Genomic DNA, 21,232 nt, shown 5'->3' with positions numbered 1-21,232 from the left:
GCCGGAGACTGGTGTCAACACAATATTTGTACATGGGGGTCCAAAAACGGAATCCTTGCCCTCCAACGTTGTGAGAAGCACCAGTCTGTGCTCCTTTGTGCAACAATAAGTCTCGAGTTTTCCATCCCTGAGTTTCTGCACAGTTCAATGCTGGTGGTTCCAGCAAAGGTGGAAGCTGGGTGAATCGATCTCTGTTTTGACATCTTTGGGGCTGACATCTCCCGTTTGTGGGGCGGGCCAACTCCCCATTCTTGGTGATGCTAGGAAGCACATGGGGAAAACAGGTTTAAAAGGTGGGAACACCCTGACAGTCCTTTTCACCTTCACCTTTCTGAAGGTTCTCCAAGCCTTTCTGCTTCCAACAAACAGCTGTGTTCATTTGTGCAGGTCAGGAGGACAACGGAATGGCCAAGGCTGGCGAGTCATCCAGTGAGCAGATACCGAGTGAAAGTCTGCATGCACTCATTGGATTATTGGGTTGACGTGCCACACAGTTGGCCGCTCATTGCATGACACCATGTTTGCGCGAGGAGAACCCTCTGCTCACTCCCCATGAGTGTAAGCCCTGCTTAGTTTAATTTGGTTTAGAGATACAGCGTGGAAACAGGCCCTTCAGCCCACTGAGTCTGCGCTGACCAAAAATCCCTGCACACGAACGCTATCCTACACATACTAGGAACTATTTACAATTATACTAAGCCAATAAAAAGGGTCTTGACCCGAAACATCACCAATTCCATCTACAGAGATGCTGCCTGTCCCGCTGGGTTACTCCAGCATTGTGTATCCATTTTCGGTGTAAAACGGCATCTGCAGTTCCTTCCTAAACCTATAAACCTGTACATCTTTGGAATGTGGGAGGAAACCGGAGTTCCCGGAGAAAACCGTCACAGAGAGAACGTACAAACTCCGTACAGACGGCACCTGTAGCCAAGATCGAACCCGAGTCCCTGGCGCTGTAAGGCAGCAACTCTACCGCTGTGCCTCCGCCCTTGCTGCCCGTCCATAACTCACATGTTTGCTTCCTGCTGCTCCAGGAATATTGAGTTGTTTGGCAGTCGTTGATTACTCTTGCTCTCTTGAGATGTGCAAATCACCAGTTAAAAGCCCACACCTGAAGTGTAAGTATGTGCACACGTGCTGGTGAAAGGCAGGTGTGAGCCGAGCCCTGTGACAGTGCACCTTTACAGTGAGTAAAGATTCCTCCTCCTGATCAGGATCTGCTTCCTGCCTTGTGGCATGGGTGAAGGGTCTAAGGAAAATCACAGAGATGAGTTAGATGTGTCAATGTGACGATCTTTCATTTCCTCATTCTGCGTAAGGTCACTGTTGACTGACTTTGTCCCGATGAGCGATTGTTGATTTTTTTGTCGCCGGTCAGTTTTGAAGCTCCCATTTCCTGTGTCTAAGGATCACGCATTCCTTCATCTAAGTTGTCACCAGTGCTGCCTCCTCTGTAGACATGTGTTAAGAGATGACCAGAGATCACCTCTGATTTCATGCCTCTCTCTGGCATTCTGTGCTCTTCTCCTGCAAGGAGGCAAAAAGACTTCCGAATGAGAATAACGTGTGGAAAAGACAGATGAAGAACACTTGTTAACTTCTATGTCCAATGACATGGTTGAATATCAATGGTGACTGCGTAAACGTAAATGAAAGTGTGAGGAACTGTATGGAGGGGGCAGGGATGTTGGAAGATTAAAGTGGTGGACTAGACTTCAGGGGAACTCTACACATCAGGGTGTAGCTGAGACCACACTCCTGTTGCTCACTGCTGAGACAACCTCCAACCACACCTTCTTGGTGTTGTTGGTAGGTTTCTTCCTCACACCAACAGGGAATATAATGTTGCAGGGGGTTCTTATACATCCAGCGTGATATCTGGAGAGGAAGCACTGAACCTGAGTGGTTAGTGCATCTACAGCAAACTTTCTCCTCACACTGAACAACCAGCACCAGAATACCTCAAATATCTGGCTTGCAATGTAGGGTATAAATACTGGATCTGAGGCTGATTGTGCAGATTTCCAACCTGCCTACTGCAGAAACCTGAAAGCTTAATGCTAATGCTACGTTGTTGCCACTGTGATAAATGAGCTGCAGAAAATACTGTGTTTGCTGCACACATGTATTCTTCCCCTCATTGACAGTACATTACAAGTTAAAATATCACCCATTGTTACATCGCTCTCCCTCTTCAATTTATCAATGTTTACCATGCCTGGGAATAATTCACAACAATAATGTATTACCTTACTTTACTAAATTCATGATTCTAATGTTTAGAAGACTGGCAGTGTCATATTTACATAGTCTTTTGTGACCTCAAAATTGCCGAAATTGCTTTACGGCCAATTCTTGAAGTGTAGTCACTTCTGTTATAGAGCCATAGCATCTTACAGTGTGGAAACAGGCCCTTCAGCCCAACTTGCCCCCATCGGCCAACATGTCCCTTCTACACTATCATGGAGGAATAGAAGAACAAACAACAATGTCATCATTTGTTTCTGGGATGCTCTTTACGTAATGGATATTTAGCAGTTCATCAAAGTACAAGTATGGAAACCTAAGGCCATTGGAGAGGAAGCAGAGAGTAATTTGCCAACTCAGCCAAAATATAGCATCCCACTGTACAGCGCAAGCTCAGAATTGTATTAGAATACCAGATGAGGCATTTGTGTTCACATCTCCTGAATGGGACTTTAACCCGTAATGTTCTGAGTCAAGAGAGAGACTTCTGCAAACCATGGTTGTCACATTAACTAAAGTAGGCCAGGAATGACTGCCCAGAATTTTCAGGGAAATATCATCAGGTTCAGGATTCCAGTGGCTGCATTGCAGCAGACTCCTCCTCTTGGCTTTGGTGGATTTGGCCAATTCCCCATCGATTGCATAAGAGATATAAGGGACTGCAGAAGCTGGAACCTTGAGTAAAATACTGCTGGAGGAACTCAGCATGTCAGACTGAGGGAGCACTCTGAAGAAAAGTCCTGAGGTGAAATGTCGTCTACCTATTTCCCCCCAGAGACGATGCCTGACCCGCTCAGTTCCTCAAGCGCTTTGTTTTCTCCCCCATTGATTAAACCAAGGAATCCATTTGGATACCAGCTCAGACCTGGTGCACGAACACAAGAGAGAGTTAGATTTAGCTCTTAGGGCTAAAGGAATCAAGGGATATGATTTAGATGATCGGCCAAGATCATATTGAATGGCGGTGCTGGCTCGAAGGGCCGAATGGCCCACTCCTGCACCTATTTTCCTACGTTTCTATCATTTCTTTGAATGGAGATGAATACTGCAGGGGATGCAGGCGACTGAGGCATTTTTTCCTCATCTTTTAGAGTTTAATTGTTTTGGATTAATTATTAACGGTACAGTAATTAAAACACTAATTAACTATACGGCACACTGTATTTGATTGTGTGTGAATTCAAAAATATCTAGCTGCTTTGACTTTTTTGACTATTTTAACAACTGGCTAAGTAAGGGGTGTGTAGGCAAACTGGCTGTGGCCTGTACTACCTCGATCAAACCCTATATACAAGGACAAAGGAGAAGCCGGCAGGGGGTAGGGGGGTACTTTGTAACTTTGTCAATGCTGTATGTGGCGACTATTTACATACCTTGTGTATGCAAGCAAAGAATCCCATTGGGCCTTGTCACATGTGACAATAAAGTATTCCATTCCATATATCCCCTACACCCCAACTCCAATTCCAGGCCAGGCCTCAATGTTGAGGATGGAGCTGACTTCAAACTGCAGACTGGCTTTGGGAGATGTGCATATGGTCAGAAACACGTTCTGCCATAATTCCGCAGTGAGTACAGATGGCTGCTCACTGTACATTCAACATCAATTTTCTTGTTTGACTGTAGGTTCCGACAACTGACTGGGTCTATGGCAGGTATTGACTTAAATTAATTGGCCCCATGCTCAGAATTTAGCCGTTGCTTTTTACACAGAGAGTGGTGAATCTGTGGAATTCTCTGCCACAGAAGGTAGTTGAGGCCAGTTCGTTGGCTATATTTAAGAGGGAGTTAGATGTGGCCCCTTGTGGCTAGAGGGATCAGGGGATATGGAGAGAAGGCAGGGATGGGATACTGAGTTGGATGATCAGCCATGATCATATCAAATGGCGGTGCAGGCTCGAAGGGCCGAATGGCCTACTCCTGCACCTAATTTCTATGTTTCTATGCTTACCTGTTATCTTCCATTGCATCTACTGTATATTTTGGAAGAAATTCTAAAATCTGCCATTTTTGGTGAACCACAAATCCTTCCCATGACTTCTGATTTATTGGGAATTCTTTCCTACGATCTATTCAATACATCGGAAATAGATTTGAAGTACAATAGTAACTGCCTGGAAAATACTGGAACAGCTCATCTAATGCAAAGACAAAGTGTGAAAGAACAGATGTACTCACGCTATGGTTTAATGAACAAACTTGCTGTTCTAAAGCATCACTATTCATTTGCATATGACATACATAAAATGAAGGAACAATTTAGAAGAGATTCACCCTTTATCAGGAAGATCTGGCAGCAAGTACTTTCACTTCCACTATTAACACGTTCAGTACATAGCCTTCATAACCACAAATTGGTTCTAAACTATAGTCTACTTTATTTTTTTGATTCTAATCTCTGCCCTAGTGAACTATTGGTATGCTATCAACATATTTTAAAACAAAATTTAAACCAGTCTCACAGAGCTTCACAAATGCTTTACTTATGTTATCAAGGCAGTCTATCCAAGAAATTGGTAGCAAAAGAATTAAGATTTGTTTTCCGCTTAAGCACTAACAATTTAAGACTTGCTTAGTCTTATTGTAACTGCTCCATTTTAATTGTTTAATCAAAATGAGCAATCAAAAGTCGTAATTCAATTATAATATTAATTATAAATTATTTATTGTAATAACTACATTCTCAAAGCTTGTTCTTAACTTAGTAATTTCTAGGTCTATATTAAGTATATCCTGGCCAGGAATTTCCCCCATGTCTATGTGTGAATAGTACAGTTGTTTGGGCACCTTCATATCTGAAATGATCCAGGAACTTTGTGTGTGAGTTACACAAATTGCTGCATTAATCAATTAATGATAATTTCCTTGATCATTCTGTCCACAAACCCTCTAACAAATGAGCTACAGACATCCCAGGTTCTCAACTATTATGTCCTTACTTTGCCCTTGGGAACCAATCATGTCTCGATTTTCAAGTATAATAGGAAACAAAATAATATTTCTAATCATTCAATTACAAATATTTGGAGTGCTTTTCTCTTCGCAACCTCACAGAGGCCCTGCTCTGTATTTTGTATTCTTTGAAAAAAATGTTAACGGCACATGCATTATACACTAGGAAACTTACGAGTTCATAAAATTGCAATGGCTGTTGCCATAATTAAGTGACCTGAAACTTTGGTTTTATCACATAGGAATATATAATTGAGTTATTTGTTTACTTCAGGCCTGGTGGTTTATGCCGACTTATGGTCATGTCCAACTATTTTAACGTTGGTTTTATGCTTCAGTCTGAAGAGGGGCTTGACCCGAAACGTCACCCATTCCTGCTCTCTAGAGATGTTGCCTTTCCCGCTGAGTTACTCCAGCATTTTGTGTCTATCTTCTGCTTGAGTTTGGGGCTGTACTTGGGCACGATTTGAAATCAAATGAAGATAATTATGGCACATTTTCATATCTCACATCAGGCTGTGTTGAAGAAGGTAAATAAACATATTTCTCTTAAAATGCATGAATGAACATTTTTTTGTCTATTTTGTTTCTGCCTCAATTTTTTTTTCTGGCCTCATCTGTTTTGCATGAAAATTACATCCTTGATGGTTAATCTCACATTTTTTGGCAAGTTTCATTTTGTGATACTCAGTGCTTTTAGTATTGGGTTGTACTCATTCAGAACAATTACATTTGTCAGTCATTGGGACTCCCAGTTATAGAATAGTGACCGAGAACAGAAAGGCCTGGCATATGTCTGGGCCATTGGAAGTAGCAAGATGCATGAAGAAAAAAACATATGGAGTATAAATAGAAGCACCAACTATGGCATCATGGAAATAACGAAGAACCTTTATAACGACTTGTTCTGCCATAACTGGAACATCACATCCAGTTCTGGGCACTTCACTTTAGAAAAAAACATTAAGGAATTGTAGAGAGTGTGCAGAAGAGATTTACCAAAACAATTTATGTCTGAGGGATTTTACAACATACTCATGTAATTTTTCCCTGCTGATATAAAGAGGCCATTCAGTCCAATGAGTTTATACCAACTCTCACAACAGTCCCATCAATCCTATTTCCCAATTATTTCCCTGTAGCCTATTATCTCACACATACCTATTAATACCTCCCCCAGTCTTTTTCCACAGCCACCTATACTAGCAGTAATTTATAATATGCAATAACCAGCATGTCTTTGGAATGCAGGAGTAAAGTAGAGCACCCAGGGGAATACTCTTGCAGTCACAGGAAGAATGTGCAAACTCCACAGAGACAACACAAGAGAGCAGATTGAACCCAGGTTGTTGGAGCTGCTTGAAATGCCACTGAGCTGTTCCGTTCTGTGGGTAGATCGTAGGAGCTGAGATTGTTCTACTTGGAACAGTGGAGGTTACAAAATAATTAAATTGAGTGTATTTAAAATCATTAACGCAATGGACAGAGTGCATAGGGAGAATTTACTTCCAATGTTTTAAGGTGTCAAGAAAATGGAGACATTCAACTACGGTGGTTGCCAAAACAACCAAAAGTGAGCTGAAGAAATTGTTTTTGACAGTACAAGAATTCATGGTCTGTCATGCAAAGCAGATTTAATTGTGGCATTCAAATGGGAAATGGTTCAGTATCATAATGGAAATAAATTTGCTGGGCTTTACGGGGAGGCCAGAGAAGTGGGATTATTTCCCACGCCTAATGACGTTATTCTGTCTGTGACCATTTTGCGATTCTGTGGTCAATGATGGGCAGGCTAAACTAAACATGTTAATTTGCAAAATGATAGTGTCTGAGTCCATGATGCAATTGTATCAAATCCATTTCTATTAGAAAGGAAACATTAAATGGTACATTTTAAATGGGTCCTAAACTAAATTAAATTAATGCTCGTGTATACAATCTCTGTCGCTTAAAATTACATTTCTTACAAAGCAGTAGTTGGTAAACAGTTTAGTTTGGGAGCAAGACAAGACAGAAGACACTAATTATTTTTGTTATGATGACATGTCCAAGTCATTCAATAATTATGTTCTTTATAACATACTGTATTACATCAACCAATTATAAAACAAATGAAAGTAAAATATTTGTTAAACTGCTTGAATAAGGCTCTCTGCAAAAGGGGATACACTATATTTATGTACGGTCTTGTAATGGAGAAACACCATGTCACAATAATTAGCAGATTATTTGAGTATGTGGGTAACCTGTGGTTACAACATGAACATTGAGTGTTCATCTCCTGAACTTGGTCCTGTGATGCAATCACCATTAAACCATGATACAAGGTGCCAGATGGGCCTAGAGTGTGAATACTGAGGGCAATCCTTCAGTAAGCTGTGAAGATGCAATGATGAGCAATGCAATGTTGTAGAGCTAGAAGAGCAGATGAACTTATTTTGCCTTTGGTTGCCACGTGGCCCATTTTAACACCACTGATGAGGCTATTGTACGGAGCTTGCTGCTCCAGGTTTCTGACCAATTTTACACAATGGTCTCTAAATAGACACTGGGCCTGGAATAACATGTTCAAGGAGCTGGGAAGGGTTTCTAAGTCTTTTTGATGTCAGGTCAATCTCATATGTTGAATATAACCGCACAAAATTGACTAATTTAAACCTGAAGAACAAAATGAACTTCAATGACTCCTCCTTCTTCCCAAGATAAAGAAACATTGCCGTTAAATATTTAACGCTTTATGATAGGTTTTATATCAGAATTGTGAATGTAGAAGTTACACTATCTAGCAGGCAACATCGTTCCAAAATGATTTTGTAGACCAAGCAAAGTAAAATATTATGCCCCCCATATTGTGGGGCCGTTACATTGATAGATTGGCTGTTTATTGTGAACAGCCCAGGAGATGGCCCTAGAATATGTTCCACTAATCATGTAGTACAACTGTTACAATTATTGGAACCAAATAACTCGGCGTTAAGGAACTGAAACAATATGCCATTTTCAAATGTAACTGCTATCCATTGATACCCACGACACACCCTACAGCATTGAGATCAAATAATTACATCTGAATATCTCGTACACGCTTCCAAAACTGTAATCAGCCTTTTTGGATTAGTTAATCTGAGGCCTGATGTCTGTTTTAAGATGCTATAGACCAAGTGCAGACCGTTGGGTTTGCTCCCCCAACGCAGCCGTTCCCTACCCGTAGCCCCCACAGGAGACGTGGTCCTCCAACTCAAGCGGCTCAGGAATCAGCAGTGCGGCTGTTTTTAAATGGCGTCTTTGAGGCAAGATGCGGGCGCCTGCAGCCGTTATGGTCGCTGGCCAGCAGGAGGTGACAAAATTAGTGAGTGGGGGGGGGGAGAAGGATTTTATTAAAAATGTGTACATAAACACGACAAAATTTAATGAGGAGCGGATACTTGGAATGAAAAGTGAAATCTCTACCAAAATGGGAAAAAAGTCGGCGTTTCTGGGTCTGACGTTGCTGTAGCAATGAATCAAAGGTTGGCAGCCACAAGTCAGAAACACACACAGCCAACCAGCCAGCAGCCACACAGTTTTAATATTATAATATAATATAATAATATAGATAATATAGATATAGATGTTGAATTTGGCACAAATGGGATGGCAAATATCCTCCTCTATGTTCTGGGTATGTAGTGGTACAATGAGTAGGTTTTTAGCATGGCTGTTGGAGGTCATTGAAGAATAATTTAATTCTCTGTTATTGAAGCATGTATAGCATGCGGCGGTAATGTTAGTACTGTCAGACATCTGATCCAGTTTCCTGGCTTCCTCAGAATTTTATCATCCAGCATTCCCACTCACTCTGGTTCTTGCAATGAAACCATTTTCCCCATGTAAACACTCTCGCCATTTTGTTTGAATATTATATAACATTATGGAGTATTAAAATTCTGGCGCGTGTGTTATGATGCAGTTTAGGCTTGGCCAATTCTATTGATTTATATATAGTTAAAATATAACTAACAGTAATAAGTGGTGAATTACTGCATTGGACAATGCCCATTGAAACCAAGGGCACAGTGGAGTTGTGGAATATCATTAGATCAGTGAAATGGAAGAAGTGTTCATCACTAACAAGTTGCACAAAAGGTACCATTTGGACCGTCGGTTCTTACATATCATTGAGTAACAATTATTGCTATCCTTCACATACAGCAGATGCATTTGCATTTCCTAAGAAATTGAATACAGAATTATAACGTCAGGAAATAAAAATGCAAGTGTAAAAGTCCTTAAAAACTGAAGTGAAAGGAAGAGGTTACAGCTGCTTTGGAGCTTTGTGGCTCTCCCCCCCTGTTTATTGCATTGTTGTGCTATTTAGCAGTTTTCTCATGTGAGCAAGATACTATTAAAAAAATGTGTAAAAATAAATTGTGTAAACATTTATTGGCTCTTTATTGATATCTCTAACAAAGAACCAGTGAGGATTGCTTCCTTCTATTCTCTCTGACAATGTATCTTCGACAGCAATGGCATGTTCATGCATTCTGGCAGAAACGCCTTGCAAATTATAGTCCATCAACCATTTGCCTTTAAACTCCAGTTGTCAGTCCATCGCTTCTTTGTTGCATCACATTGCTGGCAGTGTTAGGATAGATTTTAAAACTCAAGATACAATTAGGAAAGCTAAGCACCATAAATAATTGTTGAATCTTGAGAGCTTGTTGACTTAAAGATATTTGTTTTTTGGGTTAGGAAACATGCCTGTTGATTAACTTGCATCTAATGAAACTCACATGGACACATCGAGAACACTATTTGCTTGATGTGTTACCTACACTGATGGAGAGATTATTACTTGTGCCAATGCCGTCTTTCAATGATGCAATATCAGCCATGTGAAAGGATAATGCTGCTGCATACCTACTATGCTAGTATTCTATTGTGCTAATCATTACTATCGGGTCTTCAAGTGTAGTCAGTAATATATTCTCTGGTGAACATATGGATAGATCTTCTGTATTCGCAGAGGAGATTACTTTTGCATTTAGCAAGCTGGGAGCAAATACTTCATCCTCATGGTCTTCATAGAGCGTTTGAATATTCTGGATGTCGATTAGTGGGAGAGTAGGGTTACGGTTGAATTGCAATCTTGTTTCACGGATATCTTTTTCTACAGTAGGCAAGTTGTTCATAAAGTTGATACCAAAAGGTCTACTGTCAGGTAGTGTTAGGCAGCTCTCTGATGAACATTTAATATTGCTTGCAGCACCTCCTTCAGACAGATTACTATCTATGAGAAATAACTTGTTAGAGTTCAAACAGTCATGAGCACAAAACATTTAACTTTCTTTTTAATTTTTTTTTGCCATTAGATTTACACTTAAATAATCGAAACCAGCAGGTAGATATGTAAAAAGCAGGATTACATCTATTTTTGATCATTACTTCAAATTAGAGGAATGTACCAATCACTTCAGATTTTTATTAAAAATCTGGGAATAAGCAATTTTAAAAAAAACATTGTGCAAGAATATTAAAGTGAAATATCAATATGGCTCTGTAAAACGGAAGGAAAACCCTGTTAAACGGCATAACAGTGCACATTTAATTAAACATTAAAACTATTATATACTCGATTTTCATATTTCTGACCACATTCACAGGCAGTCCTTTCATTTTATCATTTACTGTGCTCACTAATTTAATCAAAGGTAAGAACATCTCTGAACCACTTTTTTGCACCCTTCGCTAAAAACATTTCCTTATGTCGACCAACACGTCATTCTGTATTGAATCTTGCAAATTAACTTCTCTCACAAATCACTTTGAAGAGCACTTTTAATGTTCCCAGCAGCCTGGAAATCAGATGTGTGGTCAGTTTTGCTTTAGTCTCGGTGTGTGAGCCTGTAAGCTACACTGCTAAAGCACTACACTGCTACACTATTGGTTTACTGCTAAAGCACTACACTGCTAAAGCACTACACTGCTACACTATTGGTTTACTGCTAAAGCACTACACTGCTACACTATTGGTTTACTGCTAAAGTAAACCAATAGTTGCTGCTTTACAACGTCCTTGCATGTATTGACCTGTGCAATAGCTACTGGCGAATCTACCGCCTGAACATATATAGGGTCCTAATACTTAATTGGAACGATGTTTGATGCCTCCATTCTCCATGCTCCCAATTAAAGAGGCCCATGCAATAGAGAATATCTGGGATGGACAACAAGTACTCATCCTGGAATATTATCTTTCACACATCTTTCACTTCTTCCCTTCTCTCAGCAAATAAACCAACTTCAGACTGAAGAAGGGCTGTGAGCTAAAACGTTGCCTGTCCACTTCCACTCTCAGATGCTACCATGCCCACTGAGTTCCTCCAACAGTTGATTTCTGCTCAAGATTCTTCCCTCTGTGGTTTCTTGCACCTCAATGTAGGTCATGAGGTCATAAGTGATAGGAGCAGAATTAGGCCATTTGGCCCATCAAGCCTACTCTGCCATTCATAGTTGATCTATCTCTCCATCCAAATCTCATTCTCCTGCCTTCTCCCCATAACCCCTGACACCAGTCTATTTCTCTCAGTACGTAATATACAAGTTACAGGTGAAATAGAGCTTGTCCCTATAGGTTGGTGATGAGGCTGTGATACACAGATTGGCATTGAGACTCCTTTTAATGAATCTTTGAATTGAAATGAATCTTTGTTATCTTAATGACTCTACACCCTACCATCTCCCAACTCCTATAGCTTCCTTTCTAACTGTAATCCTTTTCTGGAATATAAGTTGCTGTCATGAAGTTCAAAATCCATGCGGCAGTATTGGATGCTATGTAGGATAACCTCAGGCTGGCTGTCGGCTAATTGACTTTTTCAAATCGTTTGGTGGAGCAGCATCTTTCACGCCTTCAATTATAAATCTCGGTGATGGTAAATGTTCAAAGTAATTCTGTCTCTTTCATCTTCTCTTACATTTCCGGGTCTCTTGAAATAAAATCCTGTTTCCTTGTTTCCTTCAACAGTTCAGTTTCACTCTTACAGCTCTACAGTTGTTCTGCCCCTCACTTCTGTGCTCTTTCTTTCTACCTTCCTCTCTTATACTATAAATTACAAGATCAAAGGGGCCGAGATGTTTACTTACACAGATTGAAGAAACCAGCATGTTGAAGAGGCTGCTTTGAAGTAAAGCAAATGGACTTTATGAATGGATGTACAGAATTCAGAAGCAAGGATCTGATGCCAAAAATATATAAAGCATAGGTTATGGACCAATTTGTTCCCAATTCTGGAAACCATGCCTTAGAAAGAATGACAAGGTTTTGGAGCAAGTACAACAGAGATCACAACAATGATACGGGGGAAAGGGAACTTCAGTTAGGTGGAACGATTGGAGAAGCTGGGGTGTCCTTCTCAGAAAAGACAAACTAATATTTTGACAGGATTGTCAAGGAGAGCTCTTGCACCAGCTATAGGAGGACTCAATTTGGAGGACTCCAAGATAAAGGAATCGGGACAAATGAAGAGTTTATATCTGGAATGCATCGCCTGAAAGAGTTGACAATATTGCTAAAAAAAGAACTAGCTATATATTTGATAAAAAAACATTTCCTGAACTCTCTAAGAAAGAAATGGGAAATGGAAATAAATGGGAAACTCTTTCAATGAGTTATTGTGATGACAACTGCCCAAACAATCTCCTTTTATTGGTGCATGGTTCTATGGTTCTTCATTTCTTCTCATTTTCTTTATTCCATATTTATTTCTCTGTCTCTGTTCCTTCAGTTTCATTTCATTTTTCCTTTCTCCTCTTCCATTTTCCATGTTCGGTCATAGCTTTCTCCTGCTTGTCACTGCAGCACTCGTTTCTTTCTCTGAAAAAAAAGCCCACAGAGGGGTGTAGTTTCCACGGCAAGTGTCCGTAAAAGAAGTCCAATGAATGCTATGGATACGCCTAAACAGTCCATGCACCACAGGGGGCATTGGAAGGAGGCAAAGATGACCACTGATGGAGGAAGGGCAGTAAGAGTGAGAAGTGAGAGCCATCTGGCATGGCATGTGAAGTAGAACTTGACTGTCGCTGCAAGGAGTGGGAGGACTTTCGACAGTGCTGAATAAAAATCCCAAATCATTACATTGAATGTCAATTTGAGCCTTTATCATATGGCCGCTTCTTGGTAGAGTAATCCTTTTCATCAGAAATTGGCTGGTACATGTTGACTTAATTTGTTTATATCGAAGTTTTCACCTATCTGGAAATAGGTGGCAGTTCGTTGGATGGGGATCATTTAGCTTAAAGACAATGTGCCCCAGTGGACCTGAATGTTCAGAAACTTGAATCATGCATCATGCAACAGGGAGGAAAGGTAAAGATATCTCCTGTGGTTGTTAACTGAGTTCTGAGTAAGTTTCTGATTGTTTTATGAGCTTTACAAAGCTTGTTGTCTTAAATCTTTTATCCTTAAAAAGGTAGGTTGTTTGTGGAACAATCGCAAAAATGTGGCCTAGTGCAGCTGGAATCTTCATTGTGAAATGTGACTGCAAGTAAATAAAAAGAGGTGAGATGTTTTTGCACCTATTGAAATATGATTATCTATTGAAAAGGAAAAGCTAAAGGAAAAAAGGCAATGAATAGGAAATAACTCAGATAACATCAATTATCACGATTTACACAGAACTCACAACATATCATGGTGGAAGCAATAAATGTTAGTATAAATGATTGGGTGGTTAAAAAAAATGTGATGAAAAAGCACAGGTTTCTTCAAGATAAAAATAATGGCTTTGGATATGAAGATAACAACTCACTGAAAAATTGTCACAGCCAAATGTTGGATTGTCCCTGCAATGCTGGCACTAATAACTCATTTTAATTATCCCTTTGACAAAATATACTCCAAACTATGTCTGATATGCAGAATGCTATTGTTTTCCGTCTGTAACAAACAGGATAATTCATTATGAAGATTCCTATGTTATTTTTGTGTGCAAGATAAGCCCTGGCACTGGTCTGGGTTTGAAACCCCAATCATAAATGTTAACACAGAGGGTAGAACTAACACTTCTCTGGTCACCTCACCTCAATGCCAATCCGTGCATCACAACCTTATGACCAACCTATTGGGACAAGCTCTATTTTACCTGTAACTTCAATATTACGTACTGAAAGCTGATGGGGCATCCTGCACAGATACTCCAATGCTTGTGAAGCAAGTAATCACAATCAAAACATTGCACTCCAATTGCCCATTTCATTAAGACTATTTCTGCCAAATAATATTCAGTGAACACACACTTCACCTTTGATGGGAGATGCCACATGTGCCAGTATGTTCTCCTCTGAATGCAAAAAGTCTCCCTCTTGACTCTTAGATATGCAACTTTCCTGACTTTCGGGCTTCGCCTTTTTGGTGTTAAGAATGTAAGGATGAACATCCAAAGACAAGTGGCGACTATGCTTTTTCTCGCTGTTGGCAGGGATGCTCCCCCCACTTTTGTTGGAAGATTGATTTTGGAAATACTTTGGAGTGGAGTCAAGGAGAGGAATGGCAAGACCATCCGTCACCACCTTGCGTCTGACTGGTTTGGGCTTGTCTCCTTTGTTTTCAAACTTCAAGACAGCCGAAGGCTCTTTGAAAGGCTGGTGCAGTGGGTTTGTGGTTGGAATCCACTTCATTTTCTTCCTGGGCCTCTTTATGATCAGTTGCTCATTGGCATTGATGTCAGTTGGGTCAATGCTGGGGTCAATTGTCTGGATCCCTGCATCCCTCATTGTTGGTGTAACATCGTGGTTGGACTGGGCCAGAGCAGCCAGCAACTGCCGGACAACATTGTCATACATGAGATCACTCTCATTTGTGATAAAATCCAACCGGTTCAGTGACTTGATGTGGTCACGGTTTTCATTGCAAAACATAGCCAAGATGTTAATGTCACAAAACTGTGACTTTTGCCACTGTTTTCTAGTCTTGATTCCAACTTTGTGTAGCTTATCAAAAATAAAGTTGGATTTACGAACTATAAAAAGGTGAATTAGGTTTATCAAAATGATGAGGTTGATGAAGCAGAGCAGAACAATGTCCACAATGGCAATAATGCGTTGCATCTGCACCGAGGGCAATTTGCAGTTGACATGGACGTGAAGCATCTTGTTGCTGGACAAGTCCGGGGGCTCTCCCAAGGGACAGGTGAATTCATTCTGCTTTTGGTTGGCGTAATAGGTGCAGAGATACGTGATGGGGATGACGCTCAAAAATACGACAGACAGCTGCCTGGAGAGGTACAGTCTGGCCAGGAAATTGCTCTGCCCTCGACGCTCCAAATATTTCTCAAACAGGTTTTGCTCCGGGCTCTTCTCCTTCTCCGCATTTTCAATGATCTCCCTCTTCTCCTTCTCCGTGATGCCCGCCCCTTTGGATTGGATCTGCCTCTCAATTTTGGGAGCCCGTCCCTCTGCGGCGCGGTGGTAGCAATTGTCGATCTCCTGAAGCAAGAAGTTGAGTTCAGAAGTCAGCCGGGTCGAAGCGAGGAACTCCCAGGCCAGGGCGGGGATGTACATTATCCCAGCGAAGGCCAGCAGTGCATAGGGGAGGAACTTGTGTTCAAACAAGGAAGGCCTCTGGCTGGCTTCAACACCTGGCACTGCATCTTTAAGCTCAGTCCAGCAGTAACCTCTGGCGTACAAAGCCTGATCACGAGTGAAATTGCTCGGCGTGTAACAGTAAATCGACTCTTCTGTGTAACAGAGAGAAAAGTCATAGTTGCACTTTTTTTTATAAAACCTGTCAAAGGTGCTCTGTAAAATAAATATTTTAAACAACTCCATCAATTATATTACATTTTAATTTCCATATGTTGACATCTGCCTTTAAAGCCAATCATAAATCATTCCATTCAACTCAAATCCTGTCATGCACATCTCTCACGCTTTAGTCTGGTCTAATCTTACTCCTTTGGATTGTAGGGTTTAATTGATTTAAGAAAATGTATACATTTAACCTTTTGTTGGGAAAGTTTTTACTGTTAGGGCTGCAGACTTGGATTCTTGATGGATTATTTTCTGATGCAAGAGTAAATTTAATTCATTTACTACAATGGGGATAGGCACAAAATGCTGGAGTAACTCAGCGGGACAGGCAGCATCTCTGGATAGAAGGAATGGGTGATGTTGTGTGTTGAGACCCTTCTTGCTGCCTGTCCCACTGTGTTACTCCAGCATTTTGTGTCTATCTTCAGTGTGGACCAGCATCTGCAGTTCCTTCCTACACAAGAATGGAGAATTGTGTCTCCACTATACTTCTAATATTGGGAACATAGCAAATGTTCACTAGGGTGATTGCAGAGATCGAAGGTTTGTCATTTGGGGAGAGGGTAGGGGATACATTTTCTTGAATTTAGAACGAGAGACATGATGGAATTAAAATACATAAAATTCTTACAGTTGTTGACACCGCAGATGTGAAGCTGATGTTCCCCTTTGACAGGAACCAGAGGTTTCAAAATAGGCTATGGCCATTTGTGACAGATATGAGAAGTTTCTTCACCCATAGGTGGTGAACCTATGGAATTCCCTATCCAGCTGGATGTGGAAATTCAGTTTGCTGAGTATATTTAAGACTGAAATTGATGGAATTTATGATACTGTGGAAATTAAAGGATATTGGGCTAGTGCAGAAAAGTGGTACTGAGGTAATACATGACTGACATCATGATCTCATTGTGTGGTGGAATAGGCGTAAAGTGCCAATTGGCCTATTCCTCCTTTTATTCCTTCATTTCTTATATTCTTATGTTCTGAAATTAACCCAGAGAATTGCTGATGTGACATTAATGAATAATTCCTCTGAACTTTGATTGAGCATGCTGGGTGTAGGCTGTTACCTTAAACGGTTGAAAGTGAATACTTATTCCCCCCACACAGTGCTGGCTGCTGGTCTATTAACTGATTGATTTCACCTCCCAGTGCAGGCAGTCGCGGCCTGGATTCTTCCAAGAATGTGACAGAAGTGACCTGTCAGAGGAGGGGAAGTGACAGACAGCTGTTTTCAGAGAGACTGAAGGCAGGTTTTCCATAATTAAAAGAATGTAGGATTTCTAATAATCACTTGCCTATCACTCGGTGCAATTGTACTGCATGTTAGTTGGGTAACAGCAAATCACACATGGGAACGTAAGAATCTATTTGCTTAACTAGAGGCAGAGACTGATAGATTCTTGATTAGTACAGGTGTCAGAGGTTATACGGAGAAGGCAGGAGAATGGGGTTAGGAGGGAGAGGTAGATTAGCCATGATTGAATGGTGGAGTAGACTTGATGGGCCGAATGCCCTAATTCTACTCCTATTCCTTATGACCTTAGAGTTAAGCTTTGAGAAATTAGAATATCGTGATTCATATGGGCTACCTAATAAAATAATGAACCGTTATTATCTTCATGAATTTCTACTTTAGAATCTTTTAAATTAAGCTTGATTTCAATTGTGATGAATTGGAACACCTATGGTGAATAGCTGGCAATTATAGCCACTTCTGGGACCAGTCGCTGTAAAGGTCCTTCTACAAGGGCACCAGGTATTAGTCACTGTGCAGGGGCACCAGGCACCAGTCACTGAATTGAATTGAATATTTTATTGTCACAAGTCACAGTGAAATTCTTTGCTTGCATACCAGGTATGCAAATAGTTTCCACCTAAAGGGTGTTGACAAAGTTACAAAGTATCCCCGCCAGGTCCTCCTTTGTTTTGTGCTCACAGAGGTCCTTCTACAGGTTCGCCTGGGACCAGTCCTTGTGTACACTAGGGTCCTTCTACAGGGGCACCAAGGACCAGTCCCTGTGCACAAACAGACCCTTCTAGGGACTAGTCGCTGCACCAACAAGCTCTTCTACAGGGATGGTACGATTTGCCGTTCCTCCAGAAAGAAAATACATCATCTCCAAGTCCATTTAAATCTTTAGGAGCAAATAACAAACTGTTAGAGGAACTCAGCAGGCCTGACAGTATCTATGAAAGGAAATGGACTTATGACGTTTCAAGTTGGAAAGGGTAGGATTCTGACCAAAATGTTGTCTGTCCATTTCCCTCCACAGATGCTGCCTAGGCCATTGAGTTCCTCCAAACAGTTTGTTATTTTGCTCAAGATCCCAGCATCTGCAGTTTTTTGTGTCTCCAAAAACATTAACAGTAGTGAGCGCAGAACTGATTGCTCTGGATAGGGGAATGGATAATTTGGCATTGTAAACTTGTTTAAAATGCAGTTTTAAAATGAAGATACAATAAATGAAGATACTTTTAAAATGGTCTAGAACTGTGTGTTACATATAAAAATAAATAATTAGTGGTTTAAATTAGGATGAATTGCACATTATTTTGTCTTGATGCGTTTCAGTTACTCTGGGTTTTTTTTGAGCGAGGCCATTTGGGATCCAATAACCTTCACATCTCATACAGTTTTCTCTTGTGCAGGAAGAACCCTTGTTTACAAAATTTATTTTTGAGCTCCATGTTTACTTTAATGAAATAATAAAACCACGGGTGGCACAGTAGCACAGCTGTACAGTTACTGCCTCATAGCACCAGATCCTGTTCAATCCTGACTATGGGTGCTGTGTGTATGGAGTTTGTACGTTCTCCCTGTGACCGCGTGGATTTTCTCTGAGTGTTCCCGGTTCCTCCCACACTCCAAAGACATACAAGTTTTAAGTTAATTGGCTTAGGTAAAATTGTAAATTGTTCCTAGTGTGTAGGATAGTGCGGTGATTGTTGGTCGGCGGGGATTCAGTGGGCCGAAGGGCCTGTTTCCGTGCTGTATTTCTAACATCAATAACATCAGTCTTCATATTAATTTTGATTTATCTAAATAAGTTTAACTGGAAGAAATGCTCTTTCCCTCAAGACAATATCAGTGCAATCCACCAGAGAAAAAGAAAAGCAATAAGTGGAAGATGATTTATACATCACAACATGAATTTCGCTCACTGTGGACCATGCTGATCGTACAATTTGGAATTGCATGAATTAAATAAAATCTAATCCTATGTGCTGAAAGTGGAAAGCTAACTCACGGAAATGGCTAATTATTTTTCGCTTTTAAGTTACTAGTTTCCTAGTTGCAGACAACCCTTGGAACAGCACAGTCAGATCAGTTTTGAAAAAGATGCTGCAAGCTAAAGGCACCCAGCTATGATGAGGCAAGAACTATCAAGGGATACAATCTGACAATTGGCAAAATGAACACACATCGAAAAAAATGGCTGACACAGAGTCTGCCGCATTTCTTGGTTTGTCAAAAAAACAAACTAGCAATACAGCACAGCCAAACTAATTTCAGAAGTCCAAATATAAGTGCTATGTACCTATTAAAGTGTTTATTTACACTATCATGGGATGGCTTATTACAGAGCAGCATTGTGGCATATTTCCATTGCACACTCTGCATCAGGTTAGGATTTAAATTCCTCTAGTGACCTTCCACCCAGTGAGTTACTGATCTGAACAATGCCACTAAGACTTTAATCTTGGGTGTTAAAAGGACCTCATGGAACTGTTGACCTTCATTTAATTCCAAAGCAACATTGGCATGATGTGAGAGAAGGTGGACATGCAAGGCAATGTTTATTCTTTAGGAACAAATTTTATCATATCACCTCAAAATAAAAAATATATAAAAATGAGCTACAGAAAGTCAGTTCATAGATTAATGACTGTGAACATTTATAATTCATGGATTTATAAATAGCTGGCAGTAGCAGTGAATATAGAGACTAGAAATAGAGACAAGAAATAATGTTTGTGTGTGTTCCTCCATACCAATAAATTGCTCCTTTGCTTCAAGAAGCCTTTGCTGATTAGCAATAAACATTGTAGGAATGGGTAATGTAATCATTGAATTTGTAGTTTGTTCTTTCAGGAATTCGTGAACAATGATGGGATGTTACTCAACTTGCACTGCAGTGCTCATTAATTATGCAACATTATAATCTGTATGTGAATGAGTTGTGAATTAATATACACCAGTAGTGATATTACTGGAAGGCATGTGTGTCGTCTGAGAATTTCCACCTGCATTCCCATTTTGTTTTAGATAAACAATATAATTAATTCAAATAAATGTCTTCTTATGTGACGTATGGTTTCTATTGATTGCATTATTCTTTTGTTGTGGAGCTCAGTGGAATATATATTGGAATGTATGAAAGGTTAATGCCAAAACATATCCTGTCATGCAATGATCACCAATTGAAGCATGTTTCCCCATTGCACACAATTATAAAGAAAGGAATACTTCTGAATATATCTGGGATAGAGTCATAGAGTGATACAGCATGGAAACAGGCCCTTCAGCCCACACCGCCCAACATGTCCCAGCTACACTAGTCCCACCTGCCCGCATATTCCTCCAAACCTGTCCTATCCATATACCTGTTTCTTAAATGTTGGGATAGTCCCAGATGGAACTACCTCCTCTGGCACCTTGTTCCATACACCCACCACCCTTTGTGTGAAAAGGTTACCCCTCAGATTCCTATTAAATCTTTTCCCCTTCACCTTAACCCATGTCCTCTGGTCCTTGATTCACCTACTCTGGGCAAGAGACTCCACGCATCTACCCGGTCTTTTCCTCTCATGATTTTATACTGTTCATGCATATGATATGTTCATGCATAGGATACACATTATATATGATACATGAACAAATGGATGTTCATGCACAAGATATTTGTATTGACTGACTGCCAATGTTATAGTTAATGCAGTGAAACTTGCATTCTATTTTTTTATTCACAGTGGCAAAGAAAATCCATTTCTGAGAGATAAAATGAACCTATATATCTTTCTGTTTACCAACATGATTTCTACAATCACATCAATACTGGTGGTAATTTTAGATTTGTGTTGACAGAATTGAATCACGCATTCCTTTGCTGGTCATCACTGGACCGGGCAGGCATGGAGTTTAATGAAATAGGTAACTTCAAATAGCAGCCCCACAGCCACAATATCCTCAACCTTTGATGAGAGAGTGAGGTGGGGTCCCTCTTGCTGCAACGTA

General features: G+C 40.4%; 1 protein-coding gene across 1 annotated transcript in view; it reads right to left on the bottom strand.

Moving 5' to 3' along the window:
- Positions 1-9,454: 9,454 nt before the first annotated feature.
- Positions 9,455-21,232, bottom strand: part of panx2 (pannexin 2) — a 35,596-nt gene continuing 23,818 nt past the window's right edge. Inside the window, exons 3-4 of the mRNA XM_055653063.1 lie at positions 14,484-15,917; positions 9,455-10,471 (exon numbers count right to left, since the gene is read on the bottom strand). Of these exons, the coding sequence (XP_055509038.1) occupies positions 10,110-10,471; positions 14,484-15,917 (1,796 nt within the window). The 3' untranslated portion in view covers positions 9,455-10,109. The remainder of the gene's footprint in view (positions 10,472-14,483; positions 15,918-21,232) is intronic.

Source organism: Leucoraja erinacea, chromosome 22, assembly GCF_028641065.1.
Source record: "Leucoraja erinacea ecotype New England chromosome 22, Leri_hhj_1, whole genome shotgun sequence".
NCBI lineage: Eukaryota > Metazoa > Chordata > Chondrichthyes > Rajiformes > Rajidae > Leucoraja > Leucoraja erinaceus.
The sequence above is the reverse complement of the archived record's forward strand: the minus strand, read 5'-3'. Positions and strand labels throughout refer to the sequence as shown.